Consider the following 25,483-nt stretch of genomic DNA (forward strand, 5'->3'; position numbering starts at 1 on the left):
TTGTTGGGGGAATCCATAAGCAATTGGAATTGTTTTCATTGCTTTTCTACAATGTACTTTTTCTGAGACAAAGTCTTGCTCTGTTGGTTGGCTGGAGTGCAGCGATGCAATCTTGGCTTACGGCTCACTGCAACCTCCACCTCCCAGGTTCAAGCAACTCTCCTGCCTCAGCCTCCTGAGTAGCTGGGATTACAGGTGCATGCCACCATGCCTAGCCAATTTTTGTATTTTTTTAGTAGAGACAGGGTTTCACCATGTTGGCCAGGCTAGTCTTGAACTTCTGACCTTGTGATCCACCGGCCTTGGCCTCCCATAGTGCTGGGATTCCAGGCGTGAGCCACTGTGCCTGGCCTCTATAGCGTATTTAAGGGCAGAATGCCCAGACCTTTTTGCTAGTAGCTGGCCAGCAGTTTACCCTGCAAATGTGTAAGCAAGATTCACTGTTCCCAGACTGTTTGCAGTTTGTTTTTCCCTTCCCTTCTTATAAATCCTGATTTTTGTCTCTGTTCTTGGACTCAGTCTACCAACCTACCAGAGCAGTGTGATCACAAAGAACCAAAGCACGCAAGGTGACCAGATGTCTTGCTTGAGTTGTTCTTTGGCAGTGCCCACTTGTAAATCCATATGGTACCCACTGACTGACACATGTCACACATATCACATGTGCTTACATGCAGATCATCTACCAAACACATTAGCACCCTAGGAAAAATAAAGCACAACAGATGTGACTGTCCCAGGTGCTCTGAACAGACCAGAGTCACAGAGTCACATCAATTTGAGATCATTTGATCAAAACCTGTCTCCACTGCCACCATTCCTAAGAGCCCCTTTGGGGGACTCTGGGTCATGATTGCCTTCTTCTTAAATTAAAAAGGGAAAAGAAAAGAGATAGATCTCTTCCAAGGTCTTTATTATTATTATAATATCATAATCTTCAGTTTTCAAAAATATAAATAGGTGCACGGAACCCTGGTGCCTGCACGGTCCCGGGGGTGGGGGTGGGGAGGGGAGAAGGTTGGGTGGCACCCCCACTGGGCAGGAAGTGCCCCCAGCAGCCCTGCCGAGTTGCCACCTGCTAGGGTGGCAGACCCAGATGAGAGAGAGGACACTGGAAGAGGGACCCTTGGAGGGAACCCAACCCCCAGGCAGTGGAAGGTCCCTCAGATGGCTCTCCCCCGCCGGCTTACCCTCGGCAGGAGGCAGGAACCCGCCCCTCTCCCCCAAGGCTTCTCCCTCATATAGATGGTGCAGCCCTCCTGGCTCCTTCTCATCCAATACATTCAGCTGCAGTTCGGAGTTCTTCATGCTGTCAGGCCTCTGCCCCTTCCAGCTCCTTTGGAGCCCTCCTCCCTCCTCCCTAGCTCTCCCTGGAGGTGAAATAACCAACGATTGCACTGCTCTTGGATAAAGTCAGGAAACAAAAATAATCTTCTTTATTTAACTTAACCCCTCCCCTTCTCCCCCTGTCCCTGCACTGGTCCCTGGAAAGGCACGATGGGAGATTGAAGAAATGTCTCTAAACTCAGTCCACGGGTTATAATAAGTTTGCTTTGCTTTGGCATTCGGCGGACAAATTAGATGCGGTTTTGCTGATTTGGAGGGGTGAGTGGGTGCATACACAATGTGGGATTTATTTTTTTCCTTCTTTAATGGGATTCCTTATTGACAAAAAGCGACAAGAAGAGGACACCATCTGGGTGGGATGCACGTCAGCCTGGCAGGCTCCTGGGCTCAGCGTCCTGGGTGCGTCCTGGAAGCTCTTCTCAGTGGGCTGTGCTGGGGCGGCTCCTCCGAGGGTGCCGTGAGCTCCGCTTCTGTAGTCTGCGTTTGTAGGCGGTGGCTAGGGCGAAAGGGAGATGGAAAAATATCAGTGGGCCTGGAAAGAAAGTGGGGCGAGCCTAGGCTCTCCCCAGACTATCCTCTCTCCCTTGTGGAAACCAGGGACTCAGCGAGGCACCTGAGGCTTTATCAGCTTTCCTGATTTTGAGTTTTCTTGGACTTTCTCCCTTTTTCTCCTTCATCCTCTCAGTGAAAGTGAGCCCTCTCCTGGGACAAGTACGTGGCCCTTCTAGGGGCAGCGATCAGCTATTTGTGACTGAGCAGGCCCCCTGACCTCCCCTCCCTTGCTCAACCCTGTGGATGGTGCAGGGTCCCCAGGAGCGGGGACAGGGGGAAGGCTGTGCGGGCAGAATCTAACCCTGTGCTCAGCGAGGGTGGCCGGGGTGATGCTTACCATCTGTGCAGGTGATCCGAGGCTCCTCCCAGTGCCCGCTGGGTTGGCACCGGATGGTGGGCACGTGGCGCTGGACAAACCCCTCTGTGCACTGGTACCGCACCAGGGAATTGATCTCATACCGGTCCTTCTTCTGCCCGAAGGTCCTGGCATGCTGCACCATAGGGGGCTCTCCACAGGCCACTGGGGGGCAAACACCCTTTATAAAGGGTCTCATAGGGTCTCCTGGGATGACCTAAACTGGCTGTGACCCGAGGCACTGTGGGGGACACAGCCTCAACACCTGACAGTGAGCCCTGGATGTTTTCATACAGCGCTAGGAATCTAGAAGCTGCTGGCTCTAACATCTGGGTTCCTCAACAACTTAGAACAGCAGGAAGGGAATACAAATGGGGTGGTCTTTAAAGGGATGAAGAGAAGATGAAAGGGAGGTAGAAAGGTGTGGAGGGCGAGAGCCAGGCAGACTTAGGCTTCTTGATGAAAACATCCAGTTCAGGGTAAAATGAGACCAAAAGGAGGCCTGGGGGATGCAAGGTGATGAGCAGGGGCAGTGGGGCGCATCCTACCAGCACCTCAATGTCCACAGACTGAAAGCCAAGGGATTGAGGCCTGACAACTATGACTCTGTGATTGATGGCCTTGGGAAACCCAAAGACAGGGAGGCTCCCCACCTCAAGCAGAGTTGCCCTTGTGGGTAACTCTGCTGCTATCCAAGGAACTGTGTGGAGTGTGGAGTGGGGGTCCCGTCTTCTAGCCTGTGACCTTCATGTGCTCGTTGTCCCTGCAAATGGTCCCTGGCAGCAAGCTTGCCCTTGCCATTGGCCCTGGGATGCTGGTGCTAGGAGGGACCCCCAGGTCAGCTCCAATCTGCTTTTTGGACAGGTGAGGAGACACCAGCAGCCAGGAGACAAGGGACTCACCCCAGGCCACACAGCAAGAGCCTCACCTGTAGCTGGAGGTCTTGATCCTATCCTCCCCAGACCCCTCCCAGGCCCCAGCTTACCTGTGCCCTTTTTACACGTGAAGGGGAGGTGGTAATTGCAGGGAACATCATTCCACTCGCCCTTCTCGTGCCAGATCATCACCACACAGTCCTCTCCGGCGGCAAAGAAGTTGTCAGGCTGGTTGGGGCGCCAGTTCTCAAATTGCTGTGGGTGGGAGTGGGGAAGGAGTAAGGAGGGGGCAGGACAGTGTGGGTTGGCCTGCTCCGACTGTCTTCCCCATGGAGCCTCTTCATCGTCTCCTTTCTCTTTTAGCCCCAACTTCAGGCTCATCTAATAGCAGCACAAAGGCTGCTGGGAGTCTGGTCAGGGCTGTTCTAGGGGCCATGGAACCCGGTGGCTCCCTAGAGAATCAGTCACACAGCCTGACTCGGGTCCTTCTCAGGAGCTCAGAACCCCCAGGACTCACAGGCCTGTACATGAGCTGATTCCACTCCTCTTATCCAGAAGGGCCAACCAGGGCTGACCACATTGGGTAGGGATGGATGGTAGGAACATGGCTCTTAAGTCTGGCCTCTGCCTACCAGGAAGTCCTCCCAAGGCTTATCCTTCCAGCTTTGCTTCAGGACAAAGAGAATCACTGGGTGCCTGTACCATTCACTTGGCATCTATGTTGCTTTCTGTCTGTCTCCTTGAGTAGACTCGAGTCCAATATGGGCAAGAAACCTCTCTAAAGCTTCCGTGTACTCCTCATGGTGGTGGCTATTATTCCTTCATCTCCTTCCCGGCTCCTTCCCTTGCCTCATGCCGTCATTGGCTCAATCTGTCCAGCCCCGGGCTGGGTTCCAGAGGCAGAGATGAAGGAGACAATCCCTGCCCTCAAGGGCTCCCGGTCTAACAGCCGGTCAGTGAGTGTCTGCATGGGGTTTGAATGCATCTCTCTCCAGGGGTCTTTATCCCACACCCTGTCCTCTGGGTCACCAGCTGTGCCTACAGCAGAACTCACCATGGGGTGTCCATCTGACCAGCGGAAGTCCCCTTCGATGGTCCTGTCGTTCAGGCCGATCCACTGGTAGTCTTGGGCATTGTCTGGGGAAAGGGTGAGGGTGTCAGGCCTCACACTCGACACGCTGGGGTGTCTGAGAAACTTGAGCTCATGGAGGCAGAGGGGATGGAGGAGGGAAGGAGGTAGGTGGGCTCCTAGGAGCAAGCCACCTGCTTCTCAGGTCCTCACAAGGGGCTCAGCATGTGCATGCTCGGAGTGCACTTTGGGCCACCTCTCTAAGCTGGCATGGACAGGTGACAGCCACAGCTTAGTTTTGGGCTGACTCTGGCTGGCATTGGGTCTGCCCTGGGTGCAGCCAGAGCTACTGGCCCCAAAGACCGCTGTCTTCTCTCTGAGAGCTCAGACCTCCCCCAGGTCCCTGTCCTGCAGTCTCACGAGGCCCAAGTCTGCTGCCTTCTGAAAGGTGAGGCCCTTTGCCTACACCGCCACTCTCCTCTCAGGCTCCAGAGGCCCTGCTGCACTCACTGTTGACAAATTCCTGCTCCTCGGGGGTGACGATGCTGCTCAGGTGTGACTGCTGCTCCCGACACCGGCGCTCAGCATCCACCCAGGTCTCGCGGTCTGGGAAGTGGCGGTAACAGTGGCCCTGGTACTTGGTCCAGCCCTCTTCACATACCTCCTGGTCTGCAACACAGGTCAGAGGCTTGAAGGGAGGGGCAGAGGCCACCAGAGGATGGCAGATGCTGCTAGTCTTGTGGCATAGGTTCCTGCATTCACCCCACCTTCAATGCTGTGCCCTCAAGGGAAGGGAGAGGCACAGCTGGAGGGGGTTCAGGTTGGAAACTGGTCTGGTCCCTGGGAGCCTCTGCACATGCTTCCACTCTGGAAAATGCCAGGGGCCCTTTCCTTCCCTGATGCCACGCCCTCCCTGCTCACCCTCTCCCAAGCTTTCCTCCTCTTGATGCCTGCTCTGGTGGGCCAGCAGAGGTCGGCAGGCCAGGTACAAAGAGGTGGGAAGGTGGGAGGTCTTGAGATTTAAGGCAAGATTTGAGGCTCTGAGGGGCTCCAGGGAGAGACGGAGTGGAGCTGTGGGGAAGTTCGTGGAGGCAATGAGAGCTGGTAGCGCTGGGGCATGGAGCGGAGCTGGCAGCTTCCTCCCTGCAGAACCTCAGTGGGAACAGAGGAGCAGAAATAAGTCTGCTTGGGGTCCAGAGAAGACTCAGAGCTCTAAGGCTGTTGATCAGAGGTGGCTTTAGTTAAGCACACTGTGCCTGCCTCTTGGGGCAGTCAGATAGCCCACTGGGGGTCTGGGATCCAGGGGCCCTGGCTTTTTATTTTGGGGGTGAATGGGAGGCGGGGAGGAACTTCTCTCCTCACAAACCTAAATTTGTAATGGGTTCTCAGTCTGGAGAAGGGGCTGGCTTGGAGTTCTTGGAGCTTGGGGGATAGGCAGAACCGTGCTGAGCTGGCTCACTCAACTTTGAGAGAGCTCATTCTTAGTGTCTCCTCCCAACCTCGCCTTCAGTGACATCATGTTGACAGCTTTAAACTGGCTCTAGTGGAAGCATTTATACCTCAGGAATTGGCAGATGCTACAATCAGGGCTCCCTTCTCCTCTATGAGAGCTGCTTGTTAAACATCTGCCAGCACAGCGTGGGACAGAGTGAATTCCAAGGCCCCCCTTCTTCCTTCTTCCCCTGGGGTCTCCTAGGTGGAGGGCCACGAACCCCTCAGGCTACATGGTGGTCTCCCTGATTGGGTGCCACCATAGTCTGGCTGTCCTGGAATGGAAGGACCAGTACCCGAGCCGAAGGAGTCTTAGGCTGAAGGGGCGGATGCTTGGCAAAGTGGGGGAGAGACAGTTGGGACAGTGGAGGGAGAGCAGAGCAGGGGGGTCAGCAGCCTCAGAAGAAAGAGCAGAGCTGTGGGATGGGCCGTGGAGGCCTCTGGTGCCTCAGCTACGAACGTCTTCCCGAAGGGATGAGGCTGCAGTCGTCTGGAAAGAGGTGGAGAGGCCTCAGAGTAGCTCAGCACTCTGAAGAGGCCAGACATATCATCTTAGAGCTGACTTAGGGGGTCAGTTTTTGGCCCCTTCCATGGCTGAGGGCTGAGCTGGGCAGGCAGCTCTGGGAGGTGGGTATGGGAGGGCAGGGCTGTGCAGGCTGAAGGTTCTTAGGAAACAGAAATAATTCCAGGGAGGCCGGAAGAGGCAGCAGGGACAGAGCCTGTGGAGTGGTGAGGACTCAGGATTGGAATGGGAGAGGAGATGCAGCCCTGCTTAGCTGGGCCCACAGGCCCAGGGCCAAGCTGGGTGGCTCTGTCACCCTCTCTCTTCCCCATCAGGGTACAGAGCCCTATGAGGGTCCTGCCTCATTCCAGCAGAGCACACTTCTCCAGTCTGGAACCAAATGGCTGTTGTCGGCATGGAAGTCTCAGACTCTTCTACTCTGTGGCAAATGTTTTAGTATCATGGGGAGAAAATCCTTGTAGTCTCTGCTTCCATCCCAGCCAAGACCCCATATACCAATTTCTTGGGGTCTTCGGGTGAGGATGGAGGGTGGGAGGCCGCAAGGGAGTAGAAGTGTCCAGGCTTTTTTTCCCAGAAGCCTTAAATTCATCTACCAGTTTGTAACCTTGGCAGTGCCTCAAAGGAGTATGAAACCCAAAACTACCCCTCCCCACACTGCTTAGGACCAAAGGGAGACTTCCCAGGAGTTTCAGCTGCTTTCTGGAAGTTTCTGGGAATCCAACTTGAGAGTTTATTGAACAGGGTTTTAAGCCCCTACATACTTCCAGTTCTCTCTGGGCCATTGAGACAAGCATCCAAAGGTCCCATCTCCCCTTTTCTGAGCTGGAAAACCCCCGAGATCCAGAAGGCTGGTGGAGAGACTAGGAAGCACCAAAGGTGAGAGAGCTGAGGGCTCAGTTTGTCCCTGGGAGGGTTCCTGGTGCACAGCTCCTTTTGGTAGAAGTGGTGGCCCTGCCTAGGTGCAGAAATGGAGAGGTTGGCAAGGCCCAAGAGAGGTAACTCAGCTTCTTCCCCTTGTAACACAGTTCTGTTCTCTCTGGCCACCCTTTGCCTTGCACAAGGGAGGCAAAAAGGAAGCATAGGCTGGCATGGCATTGCCATGGCAGTTGTCACAATAGTGATGAGAAGAAGGTAACATGCAGTAGTCCTTGCTCATGCATGACTTGAGCATGCTGGTGACATGGGAGATCTCAGGCAGACCAACCACAGCTCTCACCCCAGGAGAAGAGAAAGGCAGCTTGGCCAATGTGGCACAGTGGCTCCCAGAGCCATGAAGGAACCACAGAGCTCCCATGCCCATGACCACACTGAGAAGATCCGTGGCTGTCATCTGGAATGAGAACCAATTACTCCCACCCCATAGCTTCCTTCAAGACAAGTGCTCAGAATTAGCCCTGTCCTCTGAACCATACACCAACCTCAGTGGTGGCATCAGTAGGTCTGGAAGCCCTGGAAAAAGTCAGATCAGCCAGTGCTCCAGAAAAGGGTTTTCAAGGAGGAGAGCAAGAAAAAGAGTGGGAATCAGTGGGGCAGACTTTTCAGTTGTTGTCCCTGAAATGGCTCTCCAGATGGACCTTGGGGGCCCCAGCCAGGGCCTGGAGCCTATCATTAGGAGGGAAAGGTAAGGGAGGAGGAGTGGGTGCAGCAGTTAGTAACATTAGCTGAAGCCGAGACGGCCCTACCGATCTCACACAGGTCCCCTCCGTAGCTGGGAAGGCATAAGCATGTGAAAGAGTCGATGGCATCCACGCAGGTGGCTCCATTCAGACAAGGGCTTGAGAGGCACTCATCAATGTCTGCAAGAAACCAAGGGCCACCATTAGGACTCCTGCCGGCAACTCCAGCCTCACAAGCACTGTGGCCTCCTTTTGAGTGGCCAGTCCTCCTGCTCTCCAGACCCCTGGGAGGGAACAGGCTGGTTTTCCTAAGAACTGTTGCTGCTGCTGCTGCTGCTGCTGCCATCTTGGAGTGCTGAAGCAAAGATCCAGACAAGGGTTTTCTTGGGCATGTGTGATTCTTGATTGTTAAACTTGGAGCCCTGGAGCCAAATTTCCCAGTGGTTTGAAGAGATCTGATATGTCTAAAGCCAATTGCCTTTTGTGACAGTGAACATAGAGTTCCTCCAAGATGCCTTCTCTTGTGAATATTTTGAAAGACCATGGATTCTGAAGTGGTTACGAACATGGTGGTGAGCAAGGAAACTGAAGTCAAGTTCTTGAAGTTTGCTTAGAAGTCTTTCTTTTCCTGGCTTCCTTTGTAGTTATAACCCAGAGAAAGAGGGCAAGGCTGTGTGGGGCTAGAATGAATGACCTCGAAAGGGTCTGAAGAGTGTAGATCCACATGAAAATGGCAGCATGGGATGTTCGCGTGAGACTCATCAGAGTTCTAGGGCTGCAGATATCTTCTTTGTCTTCAGTAGATATGATTTTAGAATGTCTTGTGAAAATGAAGCCTGAATCTTTCTCTCGGGAGAAGGATGGAAACCCTGTCCAACATTTCCCCATATAATCTCCTTTCAGCTTAAGGCCCCAGATGGTGGCTATCTCCAGGGAGACACAATTTCCAGATGGACTCCATCCTGGCCAGTGGGAGACAAGCGTTTGGAGCTACAGAGGTGGTTAGCAAGTGGCCGCACAACAGCACTGGCACCAGTCTGGGATACAGGCACATCCCCATCCTCTGCCTCTTTTCAGATAGGCTCTTCTTCTCTTCTGTTCTTCTGGTCCTGAGATATCCTTTCTGATCAAACTTCTTTGTGGTACTTGAATTGGTAAGTCATTGGCCATTGCCTCAAATTTTCATGAATTAGTCAAGGTGAGAGCTAAATCTCCTCATCTGGTCTTTCTGCATCTTTCTGAGAAACCAGAGACCTGGGGGATCTCTTCTGCCTTCTTTGTATTTGTACTTCAAAGGTTCCTGCTGTTTTATCCCCCCACTTCATTTCCTCCCCTGGGAACATGATAAATAGTATTATGAAGCTCCTCTTGCCAGGAGATCAGTAAAATTCTGCAATGAGTGGGTTTTTCCACTGGCTATGGGGCACCATGACATGTTGTTTGAAGATACTGAGCCTCAGTATGTGCACCTGTGTTCACACAACCTTCCAGATCCAGCGACAAGTCTGTAGGTGGGCTCTGCAGGACAGGCAAGCCCTGTGGTGGGAATAGGATCTCAGAGTCCTAAACATGTGCCAGGACTTAGTTCTTGCCTCTCATTAGAGCAGATCAGACCTTAAAGTCAACCTTCTGATGAGATGGTAAAGGCACTTTCCTCTGAGTCCTTACGCTGGTGCATAGTAGATATCTTCTAGGCCAGAGGCAGATTTGTGCAACAGGTGGCCTGAAAATCCCCAGCTCTCAGGCATCTTGCTCATCCCACAAAGCTCCTAATCTCCAGTTGTCAGGCATCTCTTTCTTCCCACGAAGTCTTTAACTTCATCTCAAGGAGTGCACACCATGGACTAGAACCAACAGTTCCAAGTTGGAACTGTTCCAAGCAAACCCAAAATGCATGGAGGAACAGACTGAAATCCCAGCATGCACTTGGATTCCCAGCATGCCCCAGGATTCCCAGCAGCAGCAGTAGCAGCAATAGGTCAGGCCAGTCGGCAGGGCAGAAGCTGGGGGCGGCTCTCCTGCATGTTCTGTTTTGTCCATTAGCATCATTATGGGAGATGGGAAGCACTGGGCAAGGGGAATTAAGCAAATGTAGGTGCTAAAGCAGTTGTACAGAGCAGGGAACAGGAGTGGCCTCTGGGGAGAAGAGCAAAACATCAACACTGGGGTCTCTGGCAGCCCATGGGAGAAAGGGCGGGAAAGGAGAGATGCCCCAGTGGAGGGGCATCCAGTTGTCCCAGAGGCTGATTGCACAAAACCTGCTCCCAGGCTGCCCGAGTCGGGGTGAGGGGTAGCGTTGCTTTCTTTGTGTTTGACCAGGGCACAAAATCTGAGAAGGCTGCGGGGACTGAAGGAACAAATTCCGGGGCTCAGAATTTTTTTTTTCAGGGACCTGGATTTACAGATGAGGAGGGAAAGAAGGACCACAATCCTGAAAACCAGAAAACCTGTGTTTGCCATCAGGATAGTCTGGAGAGGCTGAGTCAGTATCTTCAGCAGTGGGCAGAAGGCCAGGTGTCTGGCGTGGGGCTTTCTTACTAGCTATTTTGGCCTGTGGTGCCTCATCTCCTCTTGCTCTGGCTATAAGAGCCATTCTGGCCCTGCATGGCCCACCTCTTTCCGAGAAGGGCAATTAGGACGTCTTGTGGCTTCTGGAACTGGTAGAGGAGTTGGGCTGGGCCCTGCTGTGAATGCAGTGAGGGATCCCAGATAAGGAGCTTGCAAGGGGAGGGAGGGAAGGGCTTTGGGCAATGGGCAGGCTTCACAAAGAAAGAGAGGAAAGGGAGGAAACCAGTAACTCTCAAGAACCTCCTGTGAGCCAAGTGCTGACTCACACATGTTCTCCTTCATTATCCTTCCAATGGCCAGGTGGCAAGACATCACTATGCCATTTACAGGTGAGAAAACGTGAATTCTTTAACATGTTTGAGATGTAAAAACAAAACAGAAAAAGAAAGAACAGAAAGAAAACAAGTGAGGTGACTTGCCCAATCTGGGTGTTGGGGAGACAGAGCGGAAGAGATGGAGGAGTCAGGAAATGAGACTGGAAGTTGGCTTCTGCCCCACGTGGAGGGAGAGAGACACTGGAGTCCTGGACTGTCCGCACCTCCTTACCACTGCTGCTACAGCAACCCAGGGCTCACCCATCATCACTGAGCAGGGACTCTGGGGAGCATCAGGATTCTCAGGGTCCTCTTCCCACTACTATAACCAAAAGGGCTGGTTTGTTCCTGAACAAGGCCCTCCAGCAATATCTCTAACTTGGGAGAGAAAATAACTGAAAACCCCTGATAAAGCCTAGGAGAGTAGAGATAGTTGCAAAGCATCACGTGGTTGTCTGAACTGGAGACCTCAGGCCTCTACCTTGAACAGATCTTGTCCAGCTTTTGCCTAGATCAGAGCCCAGGACCTCCAAGTGAGTGAGAGTTTATTTGCTCATAAAAAATGCTGAATGAAGAGCGATGCAGGTGCTTTTACTCAAATGATACTCAACTAAAAGGGTTGCCACTCATAAAGACTACAATATGAATAGAACTCCTCAAGTTGTTTAGTGCACACTTGTGCAGCTGTATGGGGTGACTCTGGACATAACTTTCCTGGGCAAGGATGGGGGAAACCTCTCAAGAAACACAGATAAAATTTCTCAATTCAATGGATGCTCTGCATGCTGCAAAGACCTGGGATCAGTCAAGATGAACAGACCTGAGTCTGCCTTTCTGGTTGTCTGTTACACAAGTGAGAGAAGGATTAGAAAAGCATATTTATAAGCCCTAATTTGGTTTTAAGATAAAATAATTAAATTAAAAAGTATAGTTCGGGTGCTGTGGCTCACACTTGTAATCCTAGCACTTTGGGAGGCCGAGGTGGGTGGATCGCAAGGTCAGGAGTTCAAGACCAGCCTGACCAACATAGTGAAACCCTGTCTCTACTAAATATTCAAAAAATTAGCCAGGCGTGGTGGCGGGTGCCTGTAATCCCAGCTACTCAGGAGGCTGAGGCAGGAGAATCACTTGAACCCTGGAGGCAGAGGTTGCAGTGAGGGGAGATTGTGCCACTGCACTCCAGCCTGGGTGACAGTGCAGGACTCTGTCTTTAAAAAAAAAAAAAAAAAAAAAAAAAAGACCAGGCGCGGTGGCTTATGCCTGTAATCCCAGCACTTCGTCTGCTGAGGCAGACGGATCACGAGGTCAGGAGATGGAGACCATCCTGGCTAACACGGTGAGATCCCGTCTATACTAAAAATCCAAAAAAAATTAGCCAGGCATGGTGGCGGGTGCCTGTGGTCCCAGCTACTCGGGAGGCTGAGGCAGGAGAATGGCATGAACCTGGGAGGCGGAGCTTGCAATGAGCCAAGATCACGCCACTGTACTCCAGTCTGGGTGACAGAGCGAGACTCCATCTCAAAAAAAAAAAAAAAAGATTATAATGTATGTTATCATTATATGTACTGTTTCAAATCTTTTGTATTTTAAAGGTTAATCTTGAATATAACTTTAATATCTTGCTTTTTTTTTTTTTTTGAGACAAGGGTCTCACTGTGTCACCCAGGCTGGAGTGCAGTGGCACGACCATGGCTCACTGCAGTCTCGACATCCTGGGCTCAAGTGATCCTCCCACCTTAGCTTCCCAAGTAGCTGGGACAAAAGTTCTGGGATTACAGGTGTGCACCACTGTGCCCAACAATATCCTGCTTCTTAAATCAATTAGTTGCCTATTAAAATCTGCCCAGGAACTTTTTGGTTAAGTCAAGAAGGTATACTTTGTATTTTCACTTGCAACCCTGTATTTTCATTTGCTTTGAAAACATTTCTTTCCCAGGGATAAAGGTTTCACTGAAATTCAAACATCTCTCCTAGACGAAGAGAGAGTATAAGGTCATAGATCAGAGCTTCAAACCTAGAAAGTGAAAAATAGCAGCAAGATAGGAAGGAGACTGATTAAGTTTAAGGTCATGTCCTCCTAACAGAGGAGATAGGAGAAGTCCGGATAGCACCAGTGCTGACTAGAAATTGGATGTGAGATCTGGTTAGAACAGTATTTTTCAACCCTGGCTGGCACATTAGAATTACTGGAGTAGTTTTAAAAAATATTCTTATTTAAAGATTTTTTAAAAATACCAGTGCTGAAGTTCCTCTTTAGACCAATTGAATCAGACTGTCTCAGAGGCGGCCCAGGTTTGATGCTTTTTAAAAGCACCCTAGGTGATTCTAAGCTGCAGCCAGGATAGAAACCTGAGTCTGAAGCCTAATTCCCATGGCTGCTGTCAGTAATGGAAGTGGGGAAAGACGCTGCTGTTTTGAAGTGGGTCAGAATAGAATAGTCTTGCTTTTAATTGCTAAATAATGAGTATTCATTAAATGGATCTTGACTTTTTTTTTTTTTTTTTTTTAAATAGAGATTGGGTTTCACTATGTTGCCCAGGCTGGTCTCAAACTCCTGAGCTCAAGAGATCCGCCCACTTCAGCCTTCCAAAGTGCTCAGATTACAGGTGTGAGCCACCACACCCAACCTAGATCTTAATTTGAAGTCAAAAGTACTGATTGATAAAAGTGCTTATCAGTTATCAATCAGTAACTTATAACTTATGAATAACTTATTTATGGAAGATTGACTAAACAAGATGACAGTAATTGTCAATTTTTTTTTAAGGGCTAAATACAGCTTCTGACCCCCTTGACCAGGTGGAAGTTTTCCCTGAGGATTCAAATATTAGTGCAGGAATCATGCTGCATTTTACTCCCTATGGTTCCCCGAGGATACTGATCCATTTTTTTTTTTTTTTTTTTTTTTGAGACGGAGTGTCACTCTGTCACCCAGCCTGGAGTGTCACTCTCAGTCACCCAGTTCTCCTGGCCGGGCCTGGAGCCTGTAATCCCAGTGCGGATCACAAGGTCTCGAGACCACAGTGAAAGTCTCACTCAAAAAATTAGCCGGGCGCGGTGTGGCGGGCGCCTGTAGTCCCAGCTCTCTGGGAGGCAGAGAGAATGGCGGGAACCCGGGAGGCGGAGCTTGCAGTGAGCCTCGCGCCACTGCACTCCAGCCTGGGCAACAGCGTGAGACTCCGTCTCAAAAAAAAAAAAAAAAAAAAAAAAAAAAAGAAGTTCTCCTGCCTCAGCCTCCTGAGTAGCTGGGACTACAGGCGTGTACCACCACACCCAGCTAATTTTTGTATTTTTAGTAGAGATGGGGTTTCACCATATTGGTCAGGCTGGTTTCGAACTCCTGACCTCAGGCAATCCACCTGCCTTGGCCTTCCAAAGTGCTGGGATTATAGGCATGAGCCATTGCACCTGGCCCATCCGTGGTCTTTTTAACAACCTGTGGTTCCTGGTTCTGGTGCAAGACAATGGTGGGTCACCCGTGGAGACTGGCCACTATCTGCAGTCCTTCTGGAAGCACTTGAACCTTGAGCTAAGTTGAACAGGAGTGACCTGGGACCCCAAGGTACAGTCATGGGAAAAGATACCCGGGTTTTATGCTGGTCTGATCCCCACCACTCACTCTTTGGACATGCTAAAGCTTCTCTGAGCCAGTAGAATGAGAGATGGGGAAAGGGAAGCAATTTTTATTAAATGCCTCTTCTGACCAGATGCTGTACGTGGGTGATCTTCACCCTCACAGCAGCAGTTCTCAGCCCTGGCTGCACATTGGAGTAGCCTGGGAGTTTTAAAAAGCCTCAATGCCAAGGCCACAGAACCACTTCAATCACAGTCTGTGGGGGTATATCTCAAGCATCATAATTTTTCAAAGCTGAGAACCATTACCATCAATCCCTGTTTACAAATGAGGAAAATGAAGGCTGGGCTGTAAGTCTTAAATCTGACCACCTCGGATTCCTTAGCTCCTCCGCAGTCTGGCTCCCCTGAAGTCCAGCTTTAGTTTTTTGAGACCAGCAACTGGTTGTTATGTTCAAGAGGGAGTTTCTTATTTAGCCAAGTGTGTTAAACACATGAATTAAGGTATTGATTCTTGATTCGATCCACTTACTCAGTATAGTTAGGCAAATTACTTAACTCCTCTGTGTTCCAGTCTCAAATGGGGGTAGTTACCAAGCTGCTTACAGAGCCGTCTGGGGAGAAATCGTGGGAACAAAAGCTCTTTGGAAATATACATGATCACAGAAACACTGTCCTTACAGCAGAACAGTTACGGCCCACTGACACTTACTTCTACTAATTTCAGGGCTGTCAAGAACATAAGCCTTGCTTTGACTTCTGATGCTAGTGTCAGATTTTTGCCTCAAGTATCAGGTTGAGAAGGATTTGCCAAGAGTGGAGTTACCCATCAGGGGTGAGTGATGGTGGGGTGCAGCTACTGTCCCTGGGGTCACTATAGCCCAGTGGAACTGCTGCCCCCTTCTGCAGTAAGCCCGGGACCTTCCCTGGATAACCCACCCTCTCTGTCCTTGGAGCCCACACGTTGGGGAAAGAGTGAATGAATATCTACCCTAATGCTTGTTTATATGTACATATATAGTTACTGCATATGTACCAGGTATACAGCATGTTTATATGATATATAATAATATATAACGATGTATTAATTTGCATGTATATTAATATATATAGACACAGAATTCTTCTCTGTGTTTGATGTAAAGGCTATCGAAGGATAATTGCCTGACATGAAGTTTACCTGGAAGTGATTGTTTTTTCCCCAGGATTCATTTTTTCAGTTTTGCACATGTCCCAGGGGTGACCCCTTTTATGAAAGGCCCTAGGTCTCTGATTCTTGACTTAGGAGGGAGGCTGGGGATAAGGGCACTGGGGCAGTGGGAGAACTAATGAAAGAATATGAGCTTGGTGATAACTGGGCATTTCTTTCCTCAAGGGTGGTGATGTTGATGAGATGTCCTCATGACCACGGGCCTCCCGTGTGTCCATGGAACAACAGGTAGATTCTAACCATCTCCTTCCGGGGTCCACCTCAGATCAGAGGGTCTCCAGGTCTCCACCCATCCCACAGGCTGCTTCACCCATGGCTAAGGACAAACAGGCTCATGGTGGGTGCCTGGGCAGATGCGCTGCTGGGTTACAGCTGCCCTACAGTCACGAATCCCTGTGCTGGGTGATTAGCACTGTTTGTGTCATATCCTTCAAGGCAAGAAGGGGACCCAAACCCCATGCAGACCTAAGCATGGAGGCAAGTTGGTGGGGTTCACTCTGCATGATACCAGACGGTCCCACTCAGAGACTCCTCAACAGGAGCGGAGAGGTGTGACCCTCTGTATTTAATACTCACCCCATGCTCAATATTTCTTTGAAGTCTCATCTCCAAAATTCAAGCACATTTTTCATTCTACTCCTACAATAGTCATTGGCTTGATACAAAAATACTTACCAACTTAATTACTTGACTCTTTTCTCCTAAATCTAGACATTTGAGAAAGCTGAGCCATGTCTGTCCTGTGGTTTCTGCCCCTGATATGTCATCATGCAACTCCTTCCCAGCCCGAGAAGCCTGAGCCTCAGTGGACCTTGGTTGCCTCCCCCTGCCTGGGGACCCTTTGGGGGATGAAGGCGTCTGTCCAGCACCTCCGCCCGCACTCTCCACGGCCAGTGAGGGCCTTACCTATGTTACAGTGCTCGCCAGTGTAGCCAGGGGGGCACAGGCATATGACATGACCCTCTGTCTCCTTGCAGGTCCCAGCGCCACAGGGCTCCTCTGCACAGGACCTGGTGGGGGCTGCAACCCCCAGGGGAGAGGTTGAGCATCAAGAACACAGTCACCTGGCTACCATGGCCCCCAAGACCTCAAAGTTGGGGCATGAGGTCCCTGAAGTCCACGAGGCTGGCTTTGGGTCAGCACTTTTCCGCGGCCTGTGTCCCTCCTGGGCACCTGACCCACAGCATCGGGGGGAGCTCTCCAGCTGTGAAAGCTCTCTCAGCACAAAGGAAGGTACAAGGGACCCCAGAGCAAAAAAACAAAGGAAAATCAGCTATGAGTGCCCACTGCCCGGCATACGGGGTTATGTCACAGTGAGACAATCATGACAGTACAGGAGCCCCTTTGTACAGGGATGGGGTTGGGGATGCAGAATCTAAAGCCAGATAGCCAAATGACATTTCATAGTTCCTTAAATTGTGCAGGTTTTAACCCTGCACAAAATAAATATTCAGCCACAAACACCATCAACAGATTTACTCTCTCATCTCACACTCACTCCGGGGCAGGGTGCATGAGCAGAATTTCTAGCACTAGCTAAACAGTCATCCTTCTCTCCCTGTGCCAAGTACAGATAGTTGAATTCACATGTGAAAACTCATGGACTGTAACTCTGCTGTAACAATAGCATCACTAATCTTTGTAAGTGTGCACTGTATGCAGAGTGTGATGCTAAGTGCTTGCTTTATCTATGTTTCTGTTCTGCTTAATCTTCCCTGGTATAGTATTATCCTACTCTTGTTACAGATGAGGCTCAGAGAGGTGAAGACTATTGCCTGAGGCTGCACAGCTAACCTGTGGTGGAGCTATTCTTGGAACCTTAAAGCTACGCTCTCTCCTTCTGTGCTACAGTAGCCTACAGTGTGAACTACCCAAGCACATTTAAAGGGGGAAAAAATTCCAACAATACCTGCAACAGTTGACTCTGATTCACCTGTCCATTCTGGAGAAGCTGGGATGGAAGCATCTGTTGGGGAGGTGGCTGTTTCGGCTGTGTGAGTCTCTTCTCCTGAGTACAGGAGGCTTGAGGACTCAGTTTCTAGATGCGCCTCTGCAGGGCGCTGGGTCTGCTGGGTCCACTCAGACTCTGGGATGCTGGTGCTGATGACAACGCCCAGCCCCGAGGTATGACCAGACAAGTCTCCGCTGATTTCAGTCCTGTCTCCAGAAGCTGTGGGAGTGGCTGAAGGCAAGCCTGGTGCCTCTGTCCCCACATCACCGGTGGTGGTAGATTCTCCACTCACTTCTGGGGAAGCTGACGGCTCGCCTTCTTGAAATGTCAAAGTGCTGCCGCTCACTCCTAGGCCAGAGGATCTCTCAAGGTCAGCTTCATGGAATGCAGAGGTGGTTTCACTCAGATCAGGTGACCCAGAAACTTCTCCGCTGGTCTCAGGGGCAGCAGATGCCCCAACTCCAGCCTCAGGATAGGCGGACGTCTCACTGCTAGATTCTGGGACTGATGACACTTCTACTCCAGACCCAGGGAGCACTGGGGTAGCTCCACTAATGTCCCCAGCTGCGGAGGCTTCTCCACTGGACTCAAAAAGCTGGGGTGTGTGTGTCACAGGAGGCCTTTGGCCAAGTTCCTGAGAAACAGTTGGTTCAGTAACACCCTCCATGAACTCAGAAGTGATTAAAGTAACTCCTGGAAGTCCCGAGGCCTCTCCACTGGTGCCCATGGCTGCAGAGGATTCTCCACTTACATCGGTGGTGCTGGCAAAATCCCCACTAAAATATGGGGTACTTGGTGGCTCTCCACTGGGCTCTACCAGCCCGAACTGCAGCCCGCTTACGTCCAGAAATCCAGAATGGTCCCCAGACATGTCTGGTGCTCCAGAATGAGTACCACTGAGTTCTAAAATGCCAGAAGGCCCTTCTCCTGCCTCTTGGGCTGTTGGAGCCTGGGTTACAGATTCCACCAAAGTTCTATCTACAAGAGAGACAGTGGGGAAACCAGATGGAAGTCCACTGCCATAATATGCTCCCGAGGGCAGGCTGCTCCCAGTCTCAGCTCCAGAGGATTCTCCACTGACCTCAGCTATGCCAATTGGCAGGCCACTGAATTCTGGAGTCTGGGATGTAAACCCACTGGCATCGACTGTTCCAGAAAACTGTCCACTGACATCCACCATCCCAGATCTGCCTGACAGATCTGCCTCTCCGGAAGGGAGGCCACTGAGTTCCACAGACCCTAAGCCTTCTTCTTCTTTAAATGTAGTAGGGGTCACTTCAACCAAACTGGTGTCCACAAATGTAATGCCAGAAGATTCACCGCTGCCACTCGTGGCACCAGAAACCAGGTCAGGGACTCCTGATGTTGCCCCACTGAACCCTGGTAACCCTGAAGGCTGCCCACTGAGATCAGGGACCCCGGATGTTTCTCCACTCAGGTCGGTTATGCCAAAGGGTTGACTACTGCCATAAGGAACCCCAGATGCTTCTCCACTAACACCTGGTTGTCCAGAGGGGAGCCCACTAAGCTCAGTCACTCCAGATGTTTCCCCGCTAGTGTCAGGAAACCCTGATGGCTGCCCACTAACCTCAGAAATTCCAGATGTCCCCCCACTGATGTCAGGAAACCCTGATGGCTGTCCACTGACATCAAAGAGTCCAGGTGTTTCCCTACTGACATCAGGAGACCCAGATGCTTGGCCACTGAGTTCAGTTCCTGAAGGGAGTCCACTAGCTTCCCCACTAATGTCCAGCTCACTGGAGGGCAGCCCAGATATTTCTCCCGCACCACTGATGCCAATGGTTCCCCTCCCTTCCAGTTCACTTGCAGTGGAGGCTGTGACCACTTCCACCAATGTAGAATCCACTAGGGAAACAGTTGGGAATCCAGATGGAAGTCCACTAAAGTCAGGCAGGCCAGAGGGTGGGCCACTTCCAAGGTCCACCCCAGAATACTCGCCACTAAACCCAGAGGGAAGGCTACTTGTTTCTGGAGCTTGCCCACTTCCTAGAGTTCCAGAAGGCAGTTTTCCCAAGTCCAAGTCTCCAGAAGCTGGACCCACCAAGTCTTCTTTTCCAGAAGGCAACCCACTGAGGTCCTCAGCTCCAGAAGCTGAAGTCTCTAGACCCTCCCTTCCAGAAGGAAGTCCACTGAGGTCAGTCCCTACTCCAGAAGCAGAGGTCTCTAGACCTTCTCCTCCAGAAGGAGGTCCACTGAGGTCCCCGACTCCAGAGGCAGAAATCTCTAGAACTTCTCCTCCAGAAGGAAGTCCACTGATGTCCCCTACTCCAGAGGCAGAAGTCTCTAGAACTTCTCCAGAAGGGAGCCTGCTGAGGTCCTCTACTCCAGAAGCAGAGGTCTCTAGACCTTCTCCTGAAGGAAGTTCACTGACATCCTCTATTCCAGAGGCAGTAGTCTCTAGAACTTCTCCAGAAGGAAGCCCGCTGATGTCCTCCACTCCAGAGGTAGAAGTCTCTAGAACTTCTCCTCCAGAGGGAAGTCCACTGAGGTCCTCTACTCCAGAGGTAGAAGTCTCTACAACTTCTCCAGAAGGAAGTCCACTGAGGTCTCCTACTCCAGAGGTAGAAGTCTCTAGAACTTCTCCAGAAGGAAGCCCACCGAGGTCTCCTACTCCAGAGGCAGTAGTCTCTAGAACTTCTCCAGAAGGAAGCCCACTGATGTCCTCTACTCCAGAGGCAGTAGTCTCCAGAACTTCTCCAGAAGGAAGGCCACTGATGTCCTCTACTCCAGAGGCAGTAGTCTCTAGAACTTCTCCAGAAGGAAACCCACTGATGTCCTCTACTCCAGAGGCAGTAGTCTCTAGAACTTCTCCAGAAGGAAGCCCGCTGATGTCCTCTACTCCAGAGGCAGTAGTCTCTAGAACTTCTCCTGCAGAAGGCAGTCCACTAAGGTCCCCTACTCCAGAGGTAGAAGTCTCTAGAACTTCTCCAGAAGGAAGTCCACTGAGGTCTCCTACTCCAGAGGTAGAAGTCTCTAGAACTTCTCCAGAAGGAAGCCCACTGAGGTCTCCTACTCCAGAGGCAGAAGTCTCTAGAACTTCTCCAGAAGGAAGCCCACTGAGGTCTCCTACTCCAGAGGCAGAAGTCTCTAGAACGTCTCCAGAAGGAAGTCCACTGAGGTCCCCAACTTCAGAGGCAGAGCCCTCTAGGATCTCAGCTCCAGAGGGCAGTTCACCAACTGTAGGAGTGCTGGACCACTCAATTCTCTCTTCATCCCCTGAGGCTAGTCCACTGTCCACAGGTAGGCCTGAGCCCACTGTGGAAGTAAGACCACTGGAGTCAAGGTCTCCAGAGGGCAGTCCACTTATCCTGTCCCCTGACAGCTGCCCACTGAAGTCAAGATGTCCTGAAACGTCTCCACTGCCTGTGAAGTCACCACTGACATCAGGGGCCCCAGATTCCTCCCCAGAGCCTGGCAGCTCAGTCCAGCTGGGCACCGGGGGTGAAGGTGTATACGGCTCTTCTGAGGCTGATGGCTCCTCTGAGGGGGACGGCTCTACTGAGGGGAATGGCTCCTCCGAGGGGGACGGCTCCACTGAGGGGAACGGCCTCACTGAGGGGAATGGTTCCTCTGAGGGTGATGGCTCCTCCGAGGGGAATGGCACCTCTGGGGGGGATGGTTCCTTTGAGGCAGTAAGCACTTCAGTTGCAGAAGGGCCTTCTGTGCTTTCCTCTGTTGCTGTGCCAGTGGGAGGCCAAGTAGGAAGGATCCCTGTAGGAAAGAAGGAAGAAAGATGAGGTGTGAGTTTATTAACTCTGCCCCATTTTAAGCTTATACATAGAATCTAAACTCCATTCTTTCCACAGTAAAATTTTTCTCTCAAGAGCTCAGCAACATGTCCAAATGCTTTCTTTCTTTTTTTTTTTTTTTTGAGGTGGAGTCTCACTGTGTCGCCCAGGCTGGAGTGCAGTGGCGCGATCTCGGCTCACTGCAAGCTCCGCCTCCCGGGTTCACGCCATTCTTCTGCCTCAGCCTCCCAAGTAGCTGGGACTACAGGTGCCCGCCACCACGCCCGGCTAATTTTTTGTATTTTTAGTAGAGACGGGGTTTCACTGTGTTAGCCAGGATGGTCTCGATCTCCTGACCTTGTGATCCGCCCGCCTCGGCCTCCCAAAGTGCAGGGATTACAGGTGTGAGCCACCATGCCCAGCCCGTCCAAATGCTTTCTAATGGAACTGTGTAAAGTGTCTTGGAAATGAAGAAAGGAAGGAAGGAAGGAAAGAAGGAAGGAAGGAAGGAAAGAAGGAAGGAAGGAAGGAAACAGGAGGATAGGGAGAAAGGAAGGAGGGAGGTAGGGAACCGGGAAGCCCCGCCAACTGCCCACAGGGACATGGGCTACACAGGCTGTACGTTGTGTGAGATGCGGGGGCCACCATCCACACAACCCACTGGATGTGGGGGCCTGGCCACCACTGAAGACCACCAAGGTCATCCTGCAAGTATTTCCACATTACCATCTTATTGATTTGGTCCCATGGTTTTCAAAGCTTGGACTCGCAGCAACAGCATCCTCTGGGAGCTTGATAGAAAAGCAAATTCCTAGACCTCACCCCAGCCCCACTGATTCAGCAACTCTGGGAAGGAGCCCGGCATGCTGTGTTTTAGCAAGCCCTCCCTGTGATGCTGGGACTCTTCAGTGTAAGAACTGTTCATTTTAAGCCATCCTTCTGAGGAAGAAAGGGCCAGGTGGTGATGTTTGTAAACATACAGTGACTTGTTTCCAATTCTGAGAACACTATTATAGACAATTTGAAAAATAGAGAAATGAAAAAAGGAAACCCCAAAATTCTAATTAATCAAGGCTACATTCTTTGCTTTAGTTCTTCTTTCCTTTGGCATTTGAAAAATAACCACACTGCATTTTAACCTTGTATGTACTTTGGGGCCTACTTCCCAGGTGGGGCCCCTGAGCACTGAGGGTGCTGGGTCCACTGGGCAGGTTTAGTTTGTTCTTGCTGAGAGGAGAATCTTAGAGGGGGAGGTGGGGCATGAAGAATAGCGGTGGTGCCATGCAAAAAAAAAAAAAAAAAAAAGTTAGCTGGGCAGGACCCAAAAAGATGATTTTTATTTTGATAGGTATATATGTATGTATCTATGTATCTATGTGTCTATCTACCTATGAAACACACCAGGATGACCATGTGTAGTCATAATATAACAGTTCCCTCTTAAATAAATTTACATTTCTTTCTTTCTTTCTTTTTTTTTTTTTTGGAGACAGGGTCTCGCTCTGTTGCCCAGGCTGCAGTGCGGTGGTACCATCTTGGCTCACTGCAACCTCCACCTCCTGGGTTCAAGTGATTCTCATGCCTCTGCCTCCTGAGTAGCTGGGACTACAGGTGTGTGCCACCACACCTGGATAATTTTTGTATTTATAGTAGACAGTGGGTTTTGCCATGTTGGCCAGGCTGGTCTTGAACTCCTGGCCTCAAGTGGTCCTCCCACCTTGGCCTCCCAAAGTGCTGGGATTACAGGTGTAAGCCACCATACTCAGCCCTACATTTCTTTTTTTTAAAGCAAGTCAACTTAAAGAAAAATACATGGAGCAAATGAAAGTGCAGATGGTTCCCAGATATGGCTGAAATCAGCAAGGTGGTCAGGAACTGAAGTCTAGAAAACATTTCTAGCAGGCTGCTGGAGCCACTTTCTCACTGGTACCTCCCCACTAGTGGTTGCCAGAGTCCTGTGCAAAGTCATATCCTGATGCCAAAGAGGACTCAGTCATTCTTGTCCCAGTGAGGGCGAGGAAGGCCACAGGCAGGTGTGACTGCTGGGTGAGGCTGCTGGCCAGACTCTCCCCTGCTCTACAGAGGCATCCTAACCTTCTGATATGGAGGGAGGCCAGGCTTTGCATCTCCAATGCCCAGAAGAGGGCCTGACACCACCAGATTGCTCTGGAACCATGCACAGAATGCTGATGCATGGCTGGATGAGTTAGTGGCAGCTTGGATACACTCCTTTTTTCAGATGCACATACCCCCAGGGAAACCGACTCTACCAGGTATACACATATACTACTGTACATTGTTTTAAATCAAGCTTACCCCAACTGGAAGCTGCTAGATATTAACAATGCTCTATGGTAAGGTTCATTTGGGACACACCACATCTATCACCTCCTCTTGGAGATTTACAGTGCGTATTAGCATAGTCAAAGCTCTGAGAAGGTCTGCAGTGAGGAAAGCTGTTAATCTCTGTAAGCCAGCATTTCCCAAACCTTAGTGGCCACAAAACACTTTATCCAACAAAGTTTAGGGACGCTGCTTTCATCCTGTTAAGTATCATCTGGTTTAATTGTGACAGGTGGAGTTCAGGAAGTTCTGGCTGAGGAGGCCTGGCCCAGAAGAGGGACATGGAAGGAGGAGAAAGGCAAGGAGACAGGTCACAGTCAGACTTCCAACAGTAACCCCCTCCCTGGTTCTTTCTCCCACAAGAGAGGGTTGACGTTAGGGTAAGGGTGTCAGTGAAAGAGGACAAGGTAACTGAGGGCCCTCTGATCAGCACAGTCCTGGGCATTTGGGGGTTCATGCAAGGGAAATAAGGGCCAGAACAGTAAATGTGTATAGAAGTATTTTATGAACAAGGCTGTTTTTGTCACTCTGCGGCAGGTCCTAGAGGCCAGTTGAGGTGGCTAAAGTTGCCCACAGCAGCACACCCAGACAGTGTCAGGGCTGAGGAAACAGCACAAATCCCAGGGAGGGAAACCCCCCACCCCACCAGGCACACTGTAGGCAGACGGGGGCATGCAGCTTCAGGGTGTGCCCCAGAACCCAAACCATACCAACCTGGCAGCGGGGATGTGCCCATTGGGGTGTAGGCTGGTTCCCATTCTGTCTGGTTTTCTGGCTCAGTGGTGAACTCTAGGATGGCAGTAGTCTCCCCTAAGGGTACAGCAGTTGTCTCCTCTTCTACAGGGACAGCAGCCACACCAGGCACCACTTGGGTAGCGATCCAGTCCTCCACACCAGAGGGTGATGTGGGTGTGCCACCCTCTTCCTCTCCTGGAGAAGGAACCGCCGAAACCCCTAAAGGAGATGTGGGTAGTGAGAGTGAGTCCCTCTTTTACCAGTGACCCGTCCATGGCTGGCCCTTCTTGAGAGAGCCAGGGGACTCTGAGGTGGGCCAGGCCCCACCACCTAGTTCAGCGGATGGCTGTTTGCCTTCTCGCTTAGTAAGAGCCATCGGCACCAGTGATATACTATCCATATGCACCATCAGCAGTTTAGTTCCGGCGATCTGGGTCATCTCCCCTGCAGAATCGATCATACATGCCAGGCATTGCTATAAAGGCTTATGTATATAAAATCACTTTATCTCACAACAGCTTTATGAGAGAGATATGATTAATCTCATTTTACAGATGGGGAAACTGAGGCACAGAGTTACATGATTTGCCCAGGGTCAATGGCTTACAAATCGCAGATCTAGTCTTTGAATTCAAGCATCTGGTGCCAGACTCCATGCTCTCAACCGCTGAACAACGCTGCCGATCTTAGGGACAGGGATTATGTTCCAAGTGTGTCAGGACTAAAAATAGGAGGATGGTGCTTAAATTCCATGAAACCGTCTCAGCATTTGAAAGTGTGAAGGTAGGATTCATGGGCTGGGGGTAAGTGTTCTGGCGTGGGGGAACCAGCAGTGGGCGTGGTCAGCAAGGAAGCTGAACTGTGCAGGATAATATACAAGGCTGAGTTCACGGAGGGTCAGGAGTGGGCGGCTGGGGGTAGCATGGCTGGGAACTTCCTGGGAGGCTAACTGGCTTGGCTTCTGCTTCCCAGAGCAGGGAGACGGGCACTGGTACAAGAGCCTCATCAAAGCCTCTGGGAGAGAATTGAACTTGACTTTTAGAGTCTGGCTGAGTGGGGCTGAATTTCGAATTTTTTTTTTTTTTTTTGAGACAGAGTCCTGCTCTGCTGTCCAGGCTGGAGTGCAGCAGAACAATCTCGGCTCACTGTAACCTCCGCCTCCCGGGTTCAGGAGATTCTCCTGCCTCAGCCTCCCCAGTAGCTGGGATTACA

The 25,483-nt window shown here is 50.9% G+C and overlaps 1 protein-coding gene across 1 annotated transcript in view; it reads right to left on the reverse strand.

Annotated features, from left to right (window-relative positions):
• Positions 1–896: 896 nt before the first annotated feature.
• Positions 897–25,483, reverse strand: part of ACAN (aggrecan) — a 72,444-nt gene continuing 47,857 nt past the window's right edge. Inside the window, exons 11-19 of the mRNA XM_050797712.1 lie at positions 24,251–24,490; positions 17,403–21,176; positions 16,400–16,513; positions 7,895–8,008; positions 4,709–4,867; positions 4,184–4,266; positions 3,240–3,384; positions 2,237–2,419; positions 897–1,843 (exon numbers count right to left, since the gene is read on the reverse strand). Coding sequence (XP_050653669.1) covers positions 1,767–1,843; positions 2,237–2,419; positions 3,240–3,384; positions 4,184–4,266; positions 4,709–4,867; positions 7,895–8,008; positions 16,400–16,513; positions 17,403–21,176; positions 24,251–24,490 — 4,889 coding nt within the window. The 3' untranslated portion in view covers positions 897–1,766. The remainder of the gene's footprint in view (positions 1,844–2,236; positions 2,420–3,239; positions 3,385–4,183; positions 4,267–4,708; positions 4,868–7,894; positions 8,009–16,399; positions 16,514–17,402; positions 21,177–24,250; positions 24,491–25,483) is intronic.

This window comes from Macaca thibetana, chromosome 7 (assembly GCF_024542745.1).
Source record: "Macaca thibetana thibetana isolate TM-01 chromosome 7, ASM2454274v1, whole genome shotgun sequence".
NCBI lineage: Eukaryota > Metazoa > Chordata > Mammalia > Primates > Cercopithecidae > Macaca > Macaca thibetana.